The sequence below is a fragment of the Contarinia nasturtii genome, unplaced genomic scaffold, assembly GCF_009176525.2.
Source record: "Contarinia nasturtii isolate CC-2019 unplaced genomic scaffold, AAFC_CNas_1.1 Cnas_scaffold_810, whole genome shotgun sequence".
Taxonomy (NCBI): Eukaryota; Metazoa; Arthropoda; class Insecta; order Diptera; family Cecidomyiidae; genus Contarinia; species Contarinia nasturtii.
In genome coordinates, this window is record NW_022198157.1 from 674,093 (window position 1) to 696,572 (window position 22,480).

Below are 22,480 nucleotides of genomic sequence, written 5' to 3' on the forward strand. Positions count from 1 at the left end.
TAGTTTTTCTAGTATTCACTAGCGTGATTCGCCCCATGCAAAATATAATGGTTTCAGGGAATTTTTCTTTGAAGTAAGCAATTTGCTTGTTTTCACTTCATTTCACAATCCATTTTGACTTCCTTCGCGATGAAAATAATCGTTCTACAAAATGTATGCGGCAAGACCAAGAATATTGTTCAATGGTTGGGTCTTTTAGAATTGAAGTACCTTCAGAGAATGCTTAATTTGATAAAGTCGGCGTTGAAGTGATGGGAAACCTCGTAAAACTATGTAAATAGAGACAGAAAAGTGTTTGAACACTAGTGTCTAACGGTAGTGCTTAAATAAGCTTATTCATAATGACTTCATAAGAAGTTAAAGCATAAGCGATTCCATAATTTCAAAATTGAGTTCACTCTTTCGCCATCTCTCTCTCTCTCTCTTTCTAATTCTTTGTTTTCACATCTCAGAGATAAGGCATTGTGTGGAAGCCAAGTGAAGATTATTTTCCATCGCCGTATAATTTCTTATTATTAGCCAACGCGCAAAACCCAATTGTCTGCACAATCGTCGGGCTCATTTTACCGGCAAGACGGCGCGCGTGAAATGTGATATTTCCCACAGCGTTGAACGCACAACCACACATACACTTCATGAAAATGTTTTATGCTTTTTCGAAAGTGAGCAACTTTGCAGCTTAGCACGTATGTAGCCGTTGCTGGTGACGCTGAATATTGCTACGGGCTAAAAAATTAATAAACGCGTAAATCTTATTAAAAGATGAACATTTGGTTGGTTTCTTCTGAGTCACTTACATGTAGCCAAATAAAACAAACGGCAAAATGCATGCATATACGTCAACCATGAAAAATCCACATAAACCTTTGCACCCTTGGTATTGGAGTTCTAACATGAAAGTATGCTTAATATATTGAGCGGCAGCGCATATTTCGCACCCATTCATTTACTCAACCCACTCTCCACTTGTGTAACTGTATTTTTCAGTTTGTTGTTGTAAGACGATATCGCCAATCTTCGATACAACTTTAATACGATCACGTATTGCGCCGAAAAGAGTCTCTCGCAACTGAAGTGAATAAATTATAATTATCGCTTTCGTATGTGCCGAGTGAAATCTTTTAATGAACAAATAAACACATTCGAGCCAGAGTGGCACGGCGAAACACGGTTAGAATGGTTAAAATGTGCACTAGACCTCACTGAAAACGCGTTGAATGCTTTTATGCGGTGCTTATGCACCATCGCACAAAAGCCAAGCTTATCATGCTCATTCATACAAACATGTGTACGCACAACATGTTTTTTTTTTGTCTTCAGTCTTTTTGACATGAAAGGAAAATCCGTGCGTCTGGAAATTATGAATTTTGATTTTGCACCATCAAATTCACTTACCTACAGTGTTAACATTGGCAAACATGTGGTTTTGTCGTCGCATTTGAACGCAATGAGTGTGTGACAACTTGTGTTTTCTAAGTGTTTGTTTGAATTACGGGTTCATCGAAACACAATACACATACACACCATTTCACATCACAATAAATACACTCGAGACACTGTGTCTCGCCAAACACTCTTTCAATAATAGTGACAGATGAACTGCGACATTTCAAACAAGGCCCATTACGAACGCCAACCATCATATCAAAGTCATACTATTGTCCAGATCAATATCCCAATGTAATGGCGTGGGTATTTTAACCACATTCCAAGGACAACAAAAACAAATCAAATAGACGCTAAATTGAAGTAAATGCGTAGTTAAACTTCGTTTGAAGTGATTTCTGGCATAATATGGAACTAATAGAGCCGTCTTATATGATCGAAATGAACGTACATCTTCAGAATGTGCCAGAAATTGTTATCTACATTGGCAATAACAACAACAATAACAAAATCATTAGCCCATTTCCCAGTTGGAATTCTCAGTCCCTCGTTCTCGACTCTTTTATTTTGCTAGTAATTGAGTGTTTCGCGCCTAAACATACATTTATAAATGCTCATTGCGCGTACACCCACTCTCCAGATAAATACACAGATTCGTTCTTATGATTTATTACACTTTTCGGCGGAATACGTCGCACTTGCATATCACAAATTCTGCCCGTTCAATAATACGTTTTATCGCTGTTGTGTTTTTTTGTCTTTTTTCATCATCTCGATGTATTCTCTCGGCGCTCAATTCCAAGAGAGAAATTTTCGCTGTTACAGGAGAAAGGCGCAGTAAATTTATGTGATGCGGTTCAATGTGATGCAGTCGTATCAATATTGTAAGGCATTAGCCGTACATTCGCTTTTTAAATGAACTACGACATTGTGCCATTCAAGTACATAAATAATATCAGTTGGCTGTTGTGTTTTGTGTGAGGTTTTGCCACTCATATATTCGCTTCCAAAGTTGGTCCATGGCACGAATTTAATATTTACGTTCATTGTGTGTGAGTGAAATAAGCACAAAAAGGCGTATTTACTCGCTCGGTCTTCGTTTTATTCTCCTCTTATTTATTTATTTCGACTTAAAACACAATACATCTCAACAAATCTTCAAACTATGAGTAACGCCTTCGCACTTCTTCGCTTCGAATGCACATCGATTTAGTTAGTGATGTGATGCACCATACGCGCTAGTGGTTTTCAATCACCTATTGCTTTATTCACTTTCTTTCACATTCATAGCAGCTGCAAAATTGATATTAATCTACGATATTTGCTCAAGTTTTACCAATTTATTTACTTATATTTTTCGTAAATGAATAATTTATATGTGAAATTTGTTGAGATTTGTTGAGTTCATTTCTTGGTGCTTTGTTGCCGTTTATGCCAAAATGACATAATGTTATGTTGTTGTTTTGTTTCGCCGATTGAATGCTGTGTGTGTTATACATTATACATAATCTCATCAAACACCTGTGAAATGAAATAAGTGTCAGTTAAATGTATACTAATATACGCTATTATTGAGTATCAATTATGTGACACAAAAGCCATGTTGATCCTATTCAACTTTGAAGCAAATGCGAATAATGCATTTTGTCAAAAGCGTATTTGGAATATTGTTTGTCTTTGCTCAATGTCAATTCAATTTGCAGCACACTCAATTGGCTTTCGAAACGAACAACTTCGACATCAAATGAATGCTAAAATTAATGTCATTTTCAAGTAAAAAAAAAGAATTGGTTTGAATAAAGCGAGAAAAGAAATGACTTCAAGCGCACCATTTGACAGCCAATCTATATTGAACATTGGCGAGAAGACATATGCGAACAAGAAATATGAATGATTGCAAAGGTGACAATGTGAACATCGTCAATGGGAAAACTGTGCATCGTAGAGCGAGAACGTTGGTGGTTTGAGTGTTTGCATTCACATTTTGTTGGTTTTCTAAGTAAAAATCTATCGAGTAAAAATCTTTTTCTCCTTCATCAATGTCATCGATAATTTGGTTTTTTAATATTTGCAATCAATAAAATGAGCGCTGGGAATTTAACTACTTTTGGCAAACGTTCTTTCAAGTGCATGACTTTGAATTTTATGCGCCGTATCAACAATTGGTGATTTATTTACGAAGTATAACATTCATGCGCTCAATTTGCCAAATTGAGTTCGTTGGCAGTTTTTGTTTGTTTTGTTGAAAGAATAAAAATGCCATAACCTTGACTGTGAAAGGTTCAAGCGTCATTCAATTCGACACACTGTTTGTGTGAGCATATGAAATGGCATCACAATTGGAGAGAAGAAGAAGAAAAAAAAACTTAAGAATTCTTTGCGAAACGAAACAAACCACAAAAGAACTTTATTAAATCAATCAAATCAAATGTGAAATTGATCAATATTCAAGTGGTTTCGTGCCATTTCATAAATTCATCGCAATTGCGTTCGCTGTTTCAATTTCAGATTCAAATTTCCAGACTATAAACGACATAGATTCAATTCAAGCCACAACATTGATTTCAAAGAACTTTCTCTGCGGTTCGAAAGTGAAAAACTGGCGTTCGTCATTCGTATACAAGGCATGGTTATAGCCATGTCATTGTTGTTGCATTCCTGCCAATGTCAGGGTAGACAAGTAAGCAAAACTCTTATCGAAAGCACATACTTTTCGTAAATGCTTACGCCTGAATGCAGATGACGTGTGCAAACGATTTTGGCCAAAAGGGATGGAAAGACAAAGTTTTGTTGTGGTTTTTACAATACATTTTGAAATCGCATCAGCCTAAAAATATCTCCGACATGTTTCACTTGTGGAAATGTGAAACAAATGCTTCGATTCTATCGATGAGCCGAATCAAAGATATTATTGTTGATTGATGACTTTGGTGTACACTCAACCGAATTTCAGTCGTGATAGATGGTCCCACCCAACCTGTTTGATGATAACTGTGTGCACGCCAAATCACACCGACTACTGATCGAAATCTCGATGAAGTGTGATGGTTTTCGACGGCCTATACAGATATTATCATTTGACATGAATGGCTTTTCAGCAAGCGGTTTTAACGCAATTTTTCTTCAGAGACCGACAAAACGATAGCACATTCAACAGAAAATTTATGGCCAAATGTTTGCGCTGATAGAAGTTTCACATTCGGTCTGGTGGGATTTTGCAAATATTCCAATCAAAGAAGTCGAATTACGGCCACACACAAAAGCATTTTACTATTTATATTAATTAAATCTCAGCATAATATCATATTTTATCTCTCGCTTACCCATTGTGAATGAGATTGAGCTGATTTCAATTATCGAAACTTTTCTGGCATGCCATAAAACTATTCACACAACCATTTCGATATTATCCATTCTTCGAAGTTAATTCACATGAGAATCGATTAAGTCGAGAGCAAAATACCACGTTCTTACCACACCATATATAATTTTGCATCGATGATAAGTACTTTCTATCTCGCTCTTTCTGTCTCTTCGAACTGGCATTCTTCCCAGGCACAAGTTTAACCTCCTAAAATTGAAATTGAATTATCACATTGGAAAGCATGCGTAAAATTGCAAATAAGCCCTCCCGTTTTCATGTACAGAGAGTACATATGAATTTATACCGGAATTGAGATTTCATAGAGCAGCTCATAAAACTTTGGCTCTGTTTGATTTTCAATAGTTCAACACAAATTGAGATACACTTTTGTTTGTTCATAAATTGTCGTGAATACCACAACAGACACATATTCACCACCCGAGAGAATGAGTTAGTATTGAGGGAGAGGGAGAGAGCAAGTTTAGGTCGCAAAAAGCGCATTGAAAATAAGCAATGTTAAGCATACCCTTCATGTAGTCGTCGAGATGCGTTGTTAAAATTGAATCAATCTGAAAAGTTTTGCCAATGCAAATTTACTTTAAATCTAATCTGAGTCTTTTTTTATTCGAAAATTTCTCCACAGTATCTACTGAAGCAGTCTGCATCCAGTGCGGCTATTGTTCGGCCACCGTTAAACGTATCAACCGATGCAATGAGTTTGGATGGAATTTTGGATTCGATTAGTTGTGGCAGCATTTCTAGTCCACCATCACCAGCCAATTATCTGAGTAAGTAGTTCCAACAAACTGCAACAATGCGGTTAATTAAAACGAACTGTCGATTGTACATCGATGTCAAACTTGAATTTTAAAATTCTTCGTTCGATTTGCTTTCGATCACAACCGTATAAAAAACTAGTTTGTAAGCTTTTGCAAGCCTCGCATTGTGCTGTTACCAAGATCCATAAATCACATAAAAGAAGAAAAAAAAATCAATTTTTGAAGGAGAGAAAAAGCACCAAAGAGATTCACTTTGGTGAAGATGAAAAACAACGATCTGTGTCGCATTCGTGAGAGAATTCGGCTCATCGAGATTCATGCGCTCGGCAGATTTGCCATATCGATAACCTTCACTTTGGCACATATTTGGCGTAGCGTAAATTGTGTGACATAAAACGTCGTTAAAACTTACGATCGCTTATAAATCAAATACGGATTTACTTTACATTTGGATTGGAACGACATGCACACATAGACACGCGTGTATGTGTGTGCCCATGCGATGGTTCGATGATAAATTTAACAAAGCGCCATTTGCCAGGCAATAGAAAGACGAGAATCGAAATTAAGTAGCTTCGACCGTTGCAGAAAATGGTTATTCAGTTGTGAAACGTGTTCTCTTTCAAAATGGTATGCTCATCGTACGAAACAGACAGCTGAAAAAAAACTGTTGCAGTTGTTGTTAAGATCAAGCGCTCGACATCCTCTATCTAAAATCTACATCGTTGAATCTGAACGAACAAAATACGGAATCAATGTGTGTATGTGTGTATCGGAATGAAATGAAAAACAAAAGAAATGCTGCGAAAATTTCATCGAGACAAGACAGAAGAATATTCCAACTTATCGTGTGTCATACATATCCCAAACGGAACACATAAAACCTAGATTCAGCGCAAAGTACCTAAGGAATTTAATTAAACACATAACGTTACGTTGATGAATATGACAGATTTCATATTTACCTTACCTCGTTCTCTCTTTATCGTTATTTTGTGTGTGTGTGCGTTGTTTTTGTAACGTTGCCGCTATTCTCTCGGCACGGATGGAAAAAGTTCATTTGATGAATATATGAATTGGTTTTGCCATTCACAAAGTGTCATTTCTCGCTTTTGTTTTTACCGGATAAATTGCATTCGATGTCAAAAGAGATTAAGAGATCTTACTTCGTTAGCAATTTGCCAAAAAAAAGAATGTTTCCACAAATTAAATTATTATACTGTGAATATGAAACAATACCCGGGCTTCTATCCGTACTACACATTCCATGAGTTACTCTATAAAGTATTTTTGTGGTGGTTGTGTTACTTTTTAGCTTATTATCGTTCCCGAATGTGTTCAAGTTGAGAGTGCCTTTTAAATATTATTTAATTTGAAGCTTTTCAACAAGAGAATTCTTAACTATGTGGCATTATATACATGTGCAAAATTGCATACCACAAACTATGACTACCAATTCTCGTGCACGGTATGTGATCTTTATGGGACTTTTTTTTTTACTCCGCCACTGAAATAGTGTACTGAGCAGAGAGAGAGAAAAAAAAGATGCTTGACTTCGCCATCCACATTGAACAAATTTATGTATTCCGTTTTTATAAGCGTGGCTACATGTTTTTCCAAACTGCTCTCGTCTTCTTAGTATGCTTCGTATCTCAACACCATACGTTGTACGTTGCACAATACTCAGAGTGAGCGAGAGAGAAAAGAGAGAGAGAGAATTTATTGTTGTGTACCGAATGGAATACTTTTCAGCATTTTTCACAAATATATTACTCCGTTTGGAATGTTTCTTTCATATATCATATCAGTATTTTTGTCTCTGCAGATCGCAATGCCATTTTCCTTTCATATAGGCGCAGCATTATATATTTTTATTTAAATTCCCAAAATTGTCGGGACGTGGTCCAAATACAAAATTAAATCTTTTCATTTCGTTCACCTTCGCCGCTAGCTCTTTCGTATGTGTCTACTTTGTTAATCCCATTTTATTCTATGGCTTATGTTGCATAATTTGTTCTTTTGGCCCAAAAACCATTCTTCTTGCAATTTCTTTTTCTCTTCTTTTAACCATTTCTTTGCTCACACTTGAGAAATTCCACCGTTGTCATTGTCGTTGTCTTCGTCGACGTCGCCATAGTCGTCACAGGTGAACACATCTCAAAACCTATTTAACATTCCTTGCAAATCTGGCCCAAAATAGAAATGTAAGTGCAGCGAATCTGGTTCTTTTTATCTTCTGCATTTTTCTTTTTAGCTTATTGCTGACTCAACATATTCTCTCTATAATATTGCCACCAGACCATTTCAGCGAAAATTTTATGCCATTTCTTAAGCAGACAAATTCAAAATGCTGCATTTAATAAGAACGCCGGGAAAAAAGGAAATCTCATTTCTCTTAAAAACTAGTTTCATAGGCATTTTTCTTGTGCATCGTTTTGATTTTTAAAATCTACGGTCAGAATTTTTTGAAAGTGTTGAAGTTGATGCTGCTCTGCAATGTATATGTGAGTGTTTTTTTCGTGTGGCAGCAGCAGCGACAGTCATCAGCATTTTGGCCAAAAAGTGTTGAGCGTGATGGAAAATGTCCATCAATTTTGATTGTACACAATGATATTAGTCCATAAAAACTTAACACTGTGCAATAAAATTGCGATGTAAAAATGTCTAATACAAAACAAGCAAGAAAATGGGCCGCTTTTTTAGAATAAGACAAGAATATGAATATCTAAAACTCAATTTCAAAGACGATTTATGGAAAGTTGATGTAATTTGATGAAAGGGGGCCTTTTTATGAGCAACCATGCTATAGAACTTCCGACATCGCTTTTTATGTTCTGTGCCATCGCTTTCCTTCCTACATATCTCTCTCTCTCTTCGTCCTAATTTTACGACCGAATTCCAACATTTAAATGAATTTTGAACAGAGCGCACGTCATCATTGCATTTTTCTCCATTTAAAAGGGTAAAAAGTAATTAAATAAAAGGGCCACCACTTCTGTTTCCGCTTCTAAACAATAATAATTGTTACACTCTGTTTGAATAAAAGAATAAAATGAAGCTAAAATGCTTTTATGTCCCACGAAAAATGATATTTTAATCAGACAACAGTCCCAATTTCGAGCCAACAATATTTTTTGATAAAGTTTAAATTGTAGTTTTGAAAAAATTCCAGAAAAAAAGTGTACAAATTGCCAAAACTTTTCCACAAAACTGAATCCAGCAAAAAATATATGGTTTTTACACCTTAAAAACTAACTTCGGTTGCATCATTTTAAATTTATTTTCATGAGATGAGTTTTGCAATTACAAAGTGAAATACTTTTCAAATTGGTGTCTCACCGCCGCATTGTCACAATTTCAGTTTGAAATTAAGACAAAAAACGTGCAATTTGGATTTGCTTCGCATCTGCATCTGGGTCGTTTCTATGTCTGCTCACAATTATCCCAATTAAATTATGAATATGTTTACTTCCATTCCAAGCATTCATTTATGTAAAGAATTTTCTCTTCTGGTTTGTACATTGTATGTTTATCGTGTTGTTGTACTTATACGATGAATAAAAAAAATGGCAAACATTTTTGTAAACCAGAATACAACTCATTTAAATAAACAAGCAAGATTTCGGTCGACAAACAATGTTACACAATATGCAGCCGGAAAATCAAAATTTGATAATTGTTTTTGCCTCTCCCACAAAATGACTTCTCGTTCCGTGTGCCAAGCGTATACATGCAGTGTCATTTTTCTGGCTTCTTTTTCCGTTCTCATTCCGATGAAATTTTTATTATCAACCTTTTTAAGGCAAACAAAAAAAAACTGCAGTTCATGACATTTTTCGAAGCGAAATGATTGCAGAGCTTTTCTACATTTCCCCATTTGCTGCTCGTAAGTAACATGAGAACAACATCCCCATTCTCCATTTGGTATTTTCTTTTCGAAGTTTATTTTACAACTCTATTTTATTTACTCATACTTATTGTGGCATTTCATTCTCCGGTGCCTTCTAACCGTTGGAATCTTCAACGAACGAAAAATACCATAAAATATTATAGCAAGGAAATTTAAATGGTTTGAATATAATAACATCAGAATTAATTCTGAGAAAAAAATGATCTAGCACAACAAACTTAAAAAGTTTTGCATTCCGTTCCTTGTAACAGGTACCAGTTACGTTCAAGTTTTTTTTAATAATGTTGAAAAAATTTCTTTCTAAATTTGAGCGTTTTTCAACAGTATTCAAACGTATAAACTGCTTCAATATTTCACAAAAAATTATGAATTCCTTTCGTTGGAATGCCGTAGATTGATTTGACTTTTTGTTTAAATGAATTTATATAAAATAATGCAAAATATTAGAAAAAAGGATCGAAAACTCGGTCAAAACTCGTTTGTTCTGAAATTAGTAATTTTTCGCGAGTTTTTTTAGTTGAAAAAAATGCACTTGTTCAATCTTAAAAGCGAGTGTTCGATCAATTTGGCTGCTGAGCAGAGAAAAAAATGAGCTTCTTATGTAGATATAATTGGATATTGATTTAGTTAGAAAGTTTCAAGTAAACCGAGAGAGAATAACCTTTAAAGAAATCGAAAGGCTTTTAAGTGTCACATCCAATTAGCCTTTGTCTGATGATATCGAGAAGAAAACTGTTTTTTTTTGCTATTTTTCTACTTAATTATAGTATACTTGAGGTAAAGTAAAGTTTTCAACATATATTTTTTTTCCTTTTCCCTTAGGTCGGCCCGATTCGTACTCGAGCTACGACTCACTTGATAAATACAATTATGCACTAGAGACACTTAAACTAAGTGACAGCGGCAATTATTTCAATGGGAATAATTGTATGTTGCAGCCGAAATGTCGCCAACCATATGTGCACAATGATCGAAAACTGGAAACTGAAGTAATAAATGGTGATTTAATTACGCCAAATCTGCCGCCAAGGCCACCGTTGCCGAAAACATCACAGTCCTCAACAACAATTGACAAAGATTTAGCGAAGCAACAACAATTGAGCGATTGGTATTACATAAAAACTGGTCCCAAATCACCGTTGCCAACGCCGCGCAACGATAAACGTAATGGCATCTACGGTTCAACAACCGCAGCAACAGCACCAACACCGGCCAGCCGAATGACAACAAACAATAATAACACCATCGAGGGAATTTATGAAAAAAATGGAAATTTATCCAGAGATTCGACGAAAAACAATTTAAATGTTTACGGTGAAAATATGATGAAACGTGTCGAAAACGGTAATGCACGTTATGGCGATGATGATGTTCAAATAACAAAAACAAATGGCAACAATGACAAAGATACGGTGGAGAATGTCTATCAGGCAATAAACGCTCCACCATCATCTGACAGTATTCAAAAAATGTACACAATATCAGCGTCGAATCATCAATATTCTGTCGGCGAACCATTATGCAAATTTAATTTGAGAAATAATAGTGAAAAAGTCAATGGATGCTTGAAATGGCAACAGCCGCAAGAAATTCAACAGCGTTTACACACGATGGCACCGCCATCACCATCTGTCATATCGAAAAAAATGCATCAACCACCACCGCCATCGTCAAAACAGCAACAACAGTATCATTCGCATCCATTTTATTATGTTGAGCCGTCCAAAAAGCACTTGTCTTCGCCGCGACAAGACAAACACACAAAACAAAGTATTGAATTTGAACAAAAATCGCCCGAACCGCATTGCGAACAAATTCAAGTTGCATCGAAATTAAATTCTCATAATGAACGGTTAAATTCCGCAACAGCAACAGCACCGATAACACTGGCAACAATGACGTCAAATTCCAATTCAAATATACACAAAGTAAGTGGCGTACATTCGCAACATCAGCAAAACGACCATTGTGGTAGTGTGAATTCAAGTAGTTTCGAGCACGTAAATGTTACAAGTGGCTTTTCATCGTTATCCGCATCATCGGAAATGACCATCGACGATAAACGTCATTTCAACAACCAAAATTATGCAGACGAACAATGCTTCCGTTCGTCAAACAATGTTGTGGGCGAAAGTCGACAATGTTTAAAACAAACTGTCTCTTCATCACCTTCACCATCGCTGGCACGCTCATCCAACAAGGTAAGTGACACAAACAAAGTTTTTTGCTGTTAAAGAAAAGTTACCGATTGTCGCCAGTTTTTGATACTGTAAACATCCTGCTGTTTGGAAAATGAGAATGCACACCATTTATGTGTGGGACGATCAAACCGATTTCATTCACTTTTGCAACAGCTCCAAAATTCAGAGTATTCAATTTATCTTTTTGGTCGATGCCATGTGGCGATCGATGCACCAAGCATTCGCAATGATTTAAAATGCATTAGTGGCATTTCAATGAAGAAGTTAGACATGCGAAATCCGACTATAATTTTGTTAGATTGAGAAGTTTTAGTTTTGAAGTTTATAAAAATGACAATTTGCGATATTTTCCAAAGTTAAATCCGAACGTGTTGTTCTCTCAAATCCTTGTAAATGCACGAAAACAAATTACTTTTGTTACTTATGCTTCAGCACGTGGTATGAGTGTACAATTCGCAAACAAAGTTTAATGCAAGCGCAGATGCTTCTTTCCATCAACAAAATTCCGACTTGAAGTTATGATGAAGAAAAAATTGATCTTTTTGAAAGAAAAAAAAAAATAAAGATTTTTCATAACGAACAAACCAAATGACGAGGGAATCTTTTTTTTCGTTCGTTGCTTTCACAAACATACAAAAATAATATTTTGCTTTCATCGACTCTACTCTCATCGGGCACAAAGTGCTTTTCCTAATTTTGCCGCTTCGAAGTCTTCCGTTTCAGAAATAATTTTTCCATCGAAGAGCAAGTGAAGAAGAGAACGAAAAAGTGAAAAGTAAACGGCTCCCATCGCGATTTTACAATAGCATTACAACATCCATCCCATTTTTATCTCGTTGCATTTCACTTTGAACTTTATTTCGTATATGTAAATGAAGTGAATTTCTTCCATTGCCGCTATTGATGGTGCTTCTGCTGCTGCATATCTCTCAAACCATTTTAACGTGCAGAACATTTTCCATTTCTTCTTACTTTTTTACGTTGATTTTGTGCATACAATTTTATGTGCGTAGTTTGTTCGCTTTTATTTATTGGTTACGGATGCAAAGAATACAAGCAAATGTTCCATGAACAACATCATTTTCTCTTTTTCATTTTTCTCTATCCCTTTATCTGTATCGAGAAAATATTTTTCAGCGAATACAAATTTGTTTTTGATTACGATGAAAAAAATGACAACTGGATGCATCGCTGTCATCGTCAACGCAACTGAGTGAACCAAAGCAAACGAGAGAAAAACAGTGCCGGAAGTTGTCATGAAAAGGAACGAAAAAAAAACCATGCGAAAAACTTTGACAGTTTAATTTAATTTGAATCAATAATGGAATAAAATCGAGAAGACAAATCCGCTCAAAGTTTTTTTTAGCAGCAACAACATAAAAAATGAGATAGAGAAAAAATACACAAACATAAAATTTGAAACCAAAATCGTCGACAAACGGGATGGGAATGTTTGACGGAATTGCAAATATTTTTCATTCCATTTTTTCATCGGTCTGAATTTCTTGTGAGCGTCAAACTATATGCGAATATTGCACCAAATAATGATGATGTCGAGAGATGAAAGGGTGAATATTAGTTGTGTTTTGTTTTTTTTTTTTGTGCTCGCAACGATTTTTGATTTTTCGACAAGCAATTGGTTTCTCACATTACACACTCATCGAGGAAGTGTTCGAGCATTCTTGAGATGTTTTGCACTACTCTCGTATGCATGTGGTGTGCAATATATTTGGTATACACATCATCAACATGGAAAACAACAGCATAAATTCTAGAGCATGTAAATTCTATATATATGCAAAACTTTTGTGAACATTTTGTGCGGCAACAACTTAATTGTGCTGCTGGATGTTATTTAAATCATTTTCAAGGCATAGATCGGTTGGTGTCTGCAAACCAAATATAATGGCTGTTGGCAAACAAAAATTGGCAAGAACAAATTATACACTATATGTATTTTCTGTCAAGTACGATATGTACATCTCCATGATAATATTTCTATATTTACGCCATGCAAAGTACTTCGATTTCAATTTTGCTGTCGAAACAATGTACCCAAAATGAGATTTAGTAGATTTGAAATGATGAATTGAATCCTTCAGACGAATACGAGCTTATCCACTTTCACATATTAGTGTGTACACAATGCAATTTTGTAGAGAATGTTAAATTACCGCTCCGCATAAAAAAAAATGTTATTTTGCCAGCAAATATTTTTCGGATATACACACTATCAAACCAGTATATACCACTCAACCGAAATCCATCATCTCTGTACCAAACGGATACCCAAAAATATTCAATCCGGGCAAAACTTCACTTTGAATCCCATAAAGATTTAATGGACACTTCATAAATTCGACATCATAAATTTCCAGTGAATTTACTAACCAGCCATAGCCAAACCACCACAATGAGCAATAGATGCACATAACTGTGAACAATACACATGAACAACAGCAAAAAAAAACTGATGGGGAAAAAAGCCGATCAACTGATGAACACGGTGTTGGCTTTTGGTTAGTGGGCAATATGGCGCCTATGGTGAGTGGCAAAATAGAAAAGGATCTCTATGTCTCGATTAAATTCATGTGCGCCGCTTTCCGAGCATGATGAAGAGTGGATATCGTACGTGTTATGTGGAATACATTACATCATATTAATTCCGATTCCTCTTAAACCGATTTTCATTCGCAACACAGAGACAGCGAGAGAATGAAAGGCCACACAAGCATTTCTGTATGCGAGAGTGCACTGGTAAACGTTTGTAAATTGAATTTAATGAATTTTATGTCTAAACCATTTACGAACAGAACGAGAGCGAGAGACAACGAACCAAACAACCGAAACGAGAACGAAAAGACATGTGAAAAACACTGTGCAAATTGTTCTAGTGAAATGCCAATAGCACATATTGCATGATATACGACCAACCCCGACGGTTTTGGACCTTGTACCAGGCCAGTGGTTGCACAATGTACTTCTGTAATGTACATTATTAAATTGATAGTTGTTTTTTTCCACTCACTGTCTATGTATCTATGTCAGTTTTTTTCCAAGTTTTAACTCTTTTTTTACCCGTTCATTCTTGTTACATTTCGTTTCATCAAACACAATTTCCCAGCCGTTTCGTTCAGCATGTACAATGTATGAACGTTTTACTGGTGGCCAAACGACAGAAATGTAAACAAAGAGCGAATACCACAAAAAAAGAACGAACGAATTTGCTCATGTTTAATGAATAAATGCGTCCAAAAAAGTGGATCCCGATAAAGTGAAACAAATGTGAACATGAAATTTAATCTAATAATATTTTCATTTTTCCATCTTATTTTCTCTCGCTTTTTTTCTCGGCTAATATCTGTAAATGATATCACATTCATCTCCTAATGGAAGTCGTCTACTACAATTCCCCCAAAAAAATGTTCTCTCGTCGTAGATCAAACAAGGTAGAATTGTTTATTTATCGAAATGAAAATAAGCGGAAACGATTTGGTCTATTTGATGCGTTCGAAATTGTAAAATTACTCTGAATGGTGAAAAATGAATTGATTCAATGGTGCATAAGTAACGAAACTAAAATATTAAATGCTTATAAAGTAAATGTTCAACAGAACATAACAAAGAATGTTTGAGCTACGATTACCGCCCCGGTTCCGGGAGTATTTCTTTGAAATATACTTGCACATGGCTTTTTTGTTACACTTTAATGAATGCACCGAAAATGTATAGCTCTTTCAAAGCGATTCACTTGTCAGTTTTTCCAAAATGAAAATGAAGCGAAATTAAAACCGAATCTTTGCATGCGGTGTGAAACATAATTTTGCAATGCCAAAAGCACTATAGACTAGTTTGCCGATTCAATATTGAATTCGTCAAAACAATTACGAGCGTATGTTGAATCGGCCTCCTGTTGAGTGCCATACTTCCGATCTAAACGCTTCAAACTGAAGGAAATTCAGGTGAAAATTTGTGTTCGAGCATATTTACACATGTCATGCAATTACTGTCGCATTGTGAACCCGAGCATTCAAAAGAACAAAAGACATATTTACAATCCAAGCAGCGAACGTGTCCCACGTGAACTTTGTGTAAATGTTCACGATTCCGGGTCTCGGTGACTGTATATGACGACTATTTTGCACGCAATTCGACGATCGATACAAGTCCGAATGGAAGCGACTACATTTCGTCAATGATTTATTACAAGTTGCCAATCAGCATGAATTTCGTGCATCTCAACATTATCCATTTTTCTGAAATCGTTTCGTTTTCTTGTTGTTTGTTTTGTTTTATTTTATTTTTTTTGTTATTTGATGGTTCGTTTTTATTGGCACCATCAACGACCCATTTTCGATAGCGACATATGTAATCTATAGCCCAGCCATGTGAGATTACATAAACGTTACCGTTTTTGAGCACTTGGATGGCAAGCATAGCAATTTGTGGAAATAGCCTTGCAAATATCGTTTTTATAAAATTCATCAGCTCATGGGTTGGCATTGAGAGCATCATCATGATAATATGACCAAAAGACATGAAATAAACATATAAAACAAACGAATAAAAATGCATGTTTAATGTCGCATATAGTAATAGAAGAGAATACAATGTACAGCAGTTGGAAATGTTGAATCTGAAGATGAAATGCATTTGGCAACAAATAAAAAAAACAACTTGCATCACGATGACAAAAAAGTGATGAATTTAAGCATAGTATTTTTTGTGCGTCACTTGAATTACTTGGAAAAAAGTTTTATCCCGCACAAAGTTAACGAAGTGGTCACAAGAAAATGCGCAAAACAGCATTAATGCATTTATCAGACTGATTTTAATGTGAACGAACAGATAATTGATTTTGATCGAGATTCACAGCTCAAAATCATTGTATATAATATATAAATGTCGGATGCATCGCCCCTCTCTCCCGCAGGACCAACCATTCACAAGAAATAAAACGAAATCGATTGAATGGTTCTCTTGTGCGCTCCAATTTATAGACACAATCTCTGTTCATTGTAGCTGTATCAGTTGTACACGTTACAGGCATCAAATAAAACCAATCATTTGGGGTGTATCAATGTACCGATAATATGACGACGAAGAAGAAAAAAGTCGTTGCAACTGAAACGCACTATGGCAGCGTGTAAATACACATCTACACACATTTTATGTGTAATGATAGAACTTTTATCGCTCCCAACCATCATAGTTTCAATTGGTACACAGCGCTGTTGTGTAGCAATACAATTTCACCGATGGCAAATGGTTCGGTATCCAATTTGTAACTCAAGCTCAACACAATTCCACACACTGGAATGGATGAGTGAAACTTTTGAGCATTTTCCATCAATTTTCATCTGTGCTTATGCGGTGTGTGCTTGAATCCATCACTGGAACGAATAAGTGAGCGAGCACCTCATCTGCGCATTTTTGAAAAGGAGTGTCAACAGAGTGTTGTTGTCGCAAAGACCGGCGTTGCAGTGAATAAGAGAATGTTTGTTTTGTTGCGTGTTTCCTTTTCTCTCTCTCTCTCTATTCAATTTTCCAAAATGAGTGAAATACTTACCATTTTCCAGGCCCGATGTGAATGGACGTTAACTTCTACCAAATCATTCAAACATTCAGTTTATTGTTGCGTATCAACGTGTAATGATGTTCGTTTAGCAGCACAACACTATCAATTCTATTACTGAGAATCGCTAGAAATTCTAAAAACAAAAACACTATCCAAAACATTTCTGGCCCGAAGAATTCATTGATGTGTGTTGCTATTACGGTCATTGTATTTCCGTTGCTTTTGTTTTCGTCGAGTGCTCGGTATTAATGTCGATTGTGTTGAGCGTCAAAAAAAGGTATACAATTTATGACAGCTGCAATTTGTGATGGAGTTTCCTTTAATTACAATATTATTATTTTTTATCGTTTTCGCGCAAAAAAACAGTGATCGAAAATAAAATTAAAAACAAAAAACATTTGAAGCAGCTCTCGAAATTCATCGTGTCAATATCCTATTTAGTTGAATTTTGTGCATTTCACATCGATTCGCTTAAAGTTTTGTCATTTTAAATCGGTTCTTTTCAGCGCGTTTGCCAAAAGTTCGTTTTTCATGTACTCAATGAATCGTGTCCATAACTCGCTTTGTGCTCTTGCTTTTTTCTCGTGGTTTGATATTTTCCATTCTCATGTTTTGGCACATTTCTCAACCGCTCCTTTGACACCAACTGCAAAAGTTAAATTGAAGTGTCAGCAAATTAATAAAAAAAGCGGATAAAGGGACGAAGTGTGCAAGAGAGAGAGAGAGAGAGAGAGAGAGAGTTACAATGAATGGTTAAAAATTCAACTATGTTCGCATGAATTGAATCCGCTTCGGAAATCCGTTCCATATGTTTGGTTTTGAGTGTGCTGAGTAATTGTAAAATTTGTTGTTTGTGCCATTGAATGCGATTATTTTCCATTGTTGGCACAAAACGGCACCCAAGAGAAAAATTGAACAGACCAATTGAAATCATGTTTGAAAACTAAATTGATGTAAAACTTTAACTTTTTCGGTCGATTAAAAAGTGTTCATAAAACAAGAGAATCATAAAAAGTCGGCTTGTAATCTCTGTAATCGCTTTGATACAAAAAAAAAAAGGATTTTTCATTTTTGCACAACGGAAGAAAATCAATGCGATCAGACTTCATAAAAAAGTGAATATGTGCAAAATTCCTTTATTTATTAAACTATTTTCGTTTCGAGTATGGTGGATATAGAGTTTCATGCAATGTTTCATGAATAATGTGTGCCGATGCACATAGTTTTGTAATGTGAAGTATTTTTGAATTTTCATGTTGTGTGTTTCGAATATTTTATATTGAAAATTCATATGAAAAATGTTCAATCAATCGACGAGACGAGCTTTTTGACACATATTTGTTTCCGAATCGTTGCTACATCTGTTTCATGTCAACGATTTTAATTTCAATTTATTTCATGCATCTGATTGTTGGGCGGGAGGCGTTTCGACACAGAAATATCATTACATTGGTTTGTTATTTGTTTTGAAGTGAAATGCAATATCGAATATGACGTTCCCATATTCATGACGCCGAATCGTTGAAATTTCAATTTTAATCAACTCACTTTGTATTTGCGAGAATGCAAAAACTGATGCATTTCCAATTCTTACCATTAGAATCGTATGTGCACACGTAGTACCGCACACTGCAGATACTATCGGAATCACAACCAAATGATTAATAGCATCCAGTCGTAGTGATAGTTTTGTGTGGTTTCACATTTTTTTCATTTATTTATTCAGATGTGCAGTGAACGCTTGGAGTGTTGTGTGTGTCTTTCTAAACGAAATGCAAACACAGCATACGATTGCAACAAATGATACTCTAGTGCTGAACGAGAATAATTTCCGCCGAACGAAGAACCATTTATTGATGGTTTCACTACACAACGATGATGGCATTTCACTGAAAATCCGGCAAATACCATTCGATTTATCATTATTGCATTTAAAGCTCGGACGAAAATGATGTGTTGAGAAATATTCGAAATTCCATGAGAGAGAATATTGGGTTTTTCATGTCATAACGAGGCTGATTATTCATTGTAGCCTCATTAAAAATCAACAGCCTACTTGAACTCGTATTCTACAGCCGATTCAATCGCTGCCTCTCCTTTTCTCCATCTATCTCTTCCTCCCTTTTCATCTTTCTCTGTGTTTCCGACTGAACTGAATGATAAATCGACATTTTACTTTCCTGCGAGTCGATCGAATTGTCGAGCCAAAATCGTTCAGGAATTCATGCATTTGGACAGTCGCCAAAACTATGAAACGAGACTCAAATTCTTGTCCAAATTAAACCGAAATGTCCATCTCTCATTTGAATGGACAAATGATATAGGTCAAAGAATTTGTTTCGTTGGTAATTTTTCCAAAAAAAAAAAAGAAAAAATACATGACACTCGAAAAATCGTTTTTATCTTTTTGTTGCTCGGGGCTTGAATTTCGTTGTACGTCAAAAACATGTTTTGCATTTATCGGCGCTCAAATTTCATTTTATTGATGTGAAAATCGCTTCACTCTCCGGTTCTTTTTCCGTCTCCATCATCATTGTGTCGCTTCACGAAAAATCAATCAATTCCGCTCTTCACAATAATGCGTAAAGGCATTACATTAAATTTTGGTGGGTCCTGAATTCCGTTGTTTTGCGTGTGCAAAACGGATGTGTATTGTATCGCCGCCAAAAGTCATTTTGAAAATAAATTGCGATTTACGACAAAACATTTATTTACCATTTGTAAGCGATTAGATGTATCACTTCAAGAGAAGATAAACACTCCATCTTAATTACAAACACAATTTGATTTGTAACGGAACTAAAAAGCTGACATAATCATTGAAAGCATACGAAAAATGGTATTTGTCCTATGCTTTGATATTCCATTCCGTCAGCAATAATGTGCTGCCGTTTGCTCTCCATCGTTTTCATCCAGATAAATGGTCCGGCAAAATGGCGAGAATCTTCTGAATTATTTGGAGTAATTTCATTGAAAATTGCTGCATGTTATAAATTATGATCAATTTAGTTAAACGATTCGTACAGAAAAAAAAAAGAAGAAACAAATCTGGTTGGCGTGCGAACAAAAAGCACTCTTTAGTTGATGGCAATTCGAAGTAGAATGTTGAGATCTACTCAATGAGTAAGGGAACGGGAACATGATACTTTGTCAAAATGATTTATGAATATTTGAGCCATTAAATGGTGCTGTAGAAATTGAGGCAGACAACAGCCAAAGGTCGTATACTATACAAGCCCCAAAACAACTGTAAATGAATAAATTGAACACTCTCTATCATGTTCATTTTTTCCATCGTTTTATGACGTTTCCATTTTTTTCGTGATTTTTAATAGTTAATTTTATATCTATGTCAAACACCATGAAATGAACCGAAAACAAAAAAAATATTCACACTGATCCTGTAATAAAAGAAAGGCGAAAGAAGCAACACAAAATATCGAACACCGCCTTATAAGAGAGAGGATGTGATGTAATCTCTTTTCTTTTTCGCTGAAAATCGTCTCAATACTGAATACGCCAGCGAACATGCACGGCAATGCAAAATGCACGGCGATAAGCATTAAACTTTACAAAGACATTAAAACATCCAACATAAGACGACATGTAATCTGAAATTTTAATTTCGTTGCACGTGAGTGCTCTCTTTTTGTGTGTAAACTAACCAAGATCGACATGAAAATCCCACAGTGAAATGAGAACATAAGCTATTCGAATGGCGGATCGTACCAAAACTCTCTCTATCTTTCGCTCCTTTGGTTTCACTTAAAGTCTCTTGTGTTCCAGGAAGATGTTTGTATGCTGAAACGCAATAAAAAAAACCCATAGCGAAAACTAATATAAATTACGTTGAAAATGCGAAGTCGTTCGAAAAACTTGACACTTTATCTCCATGTTATATTATGAATGAATGGAGTGTTGCTCGGTCGCTTCGAGCGCATCTCACTTTTCCAAACTGGCGTCTTCGAAATGAGTTTCGTTTGCAACATTCTTTCTATTGGCATTTGTGCTTTTGTCATTGTATACAAAAGTATAAAACTACTTTACGAACCGTGTAATGTAACCAGGATTCATGCAATTTTCCGTGTTCCAATACACCATGATCGAAATGATGAATTCAAACACTATTCGGTGTTTGTTGTTTGCATTTTATTCATTCAACACAATGGTTGGTGTGAACAAATACCATTTTGTGTCCTCATTTTAAGTGTTGATTTTCCCGTGAAAATGCAAAAGCAAATAATTTTTCAATACGTTCAATACGCTTATGGAAATGAGAGAGTGGAAAATGCTGCTATCAATATCATGACGGTTTTTTTTTTGTTGTTCAAATATTGTCATGGTGCATATTGGTGTTCAAGCGCAAAAATCGAATTGGTAACAATTTTTTTTACGAGATTTAAATCCCATTGTCAATAATAAAAAAGACACGAGTGCCGTGTGTATTCGAAGAGAGAATCGAACCGATCATAAGCTAACATCTCGATTCCCATATTTAAGTCGTATTTTTATTTTGATTGTACAAAATCAATCATTCAATCAGTCAGTCAAATTTGAGCATGCAATTGCTTCAATCACTTTATCGTTTGATTGGCAATTTCTACTGGTGCATGCAATGGCACACAACACTGACAATTCAAAATGCAGAACACAAGTGAACGGGAACTTTGCAGAAAGTGACGCATCAAAACCGATTTGTCTTTCATTACAAAATACATATAATCAAAATTGTATATTTCTCAACAATGCTAGGTTCACAGAACATATAAGACGGTCCATCGGAATCAGATCGACATCAGCCTACGTTTCATTTTGATTTCACAAATCTAGCAAAGGGACGAGTTATAAAATCCAAAATTCTGTCTTTTTGTTCATGATTTCTAATAATAGATTTTCAAACGAGAGGGATACGAAATATGGATGCCAGTGGTCCTTTTCAAAATTCACAAAAAAAAAATCAGATCGGTAAGGAAGATAAAAAAGAAATGATTTTTGAGCAGCATACCAAATTCAGATGTTAAAATACCTACATCACAATAAGCATCGATGACAATAAACCGTTGATAAGCAATGAATTTGTTTTCCTCCCACGATTTGAATATGTTCAATCTGCCAAAAAACATTTTTCGTTTCAATGGGCATTGGAAGTTCATACTTTTTTTCTTCACTCGAGATGCTGTAAATTTAATTATTTGATTCGATGCGTTGACGAAGATAGCTCACGAATGAAAAGCGAACGCTTCCTTCGTCAAATGGATTTAT

The 22,480-nt window shown here is 35.5% G+C and overlaps 1 protein-coding gene across 2 annotated transcripts in view; it reads left to right on the forward strand.

Moving 5' to 3' along the window:
• Positions 1–22,480, forward strand: part of LOC116341981 — a 113,729-nt gene that overhangs the window by 38,849 nt on the left and 52,400 nt on the right. For both annotated transcript variants that reach the window (XM_031769434.1, XM_031769435.1), the window contains exons 4-5: positions 5,394–5,538; positions 10,262–11,640. In XM_031769434.1, the coding sequence (XP_031625294.1) occupies positions 5,394–5,538; positions 10,262–11,640 (1,524 nt within the window). The remainder of the gene's footprint in view (positions 1–5,393; positions 5,539–10,261; positions 11,641–22,480) is intronic.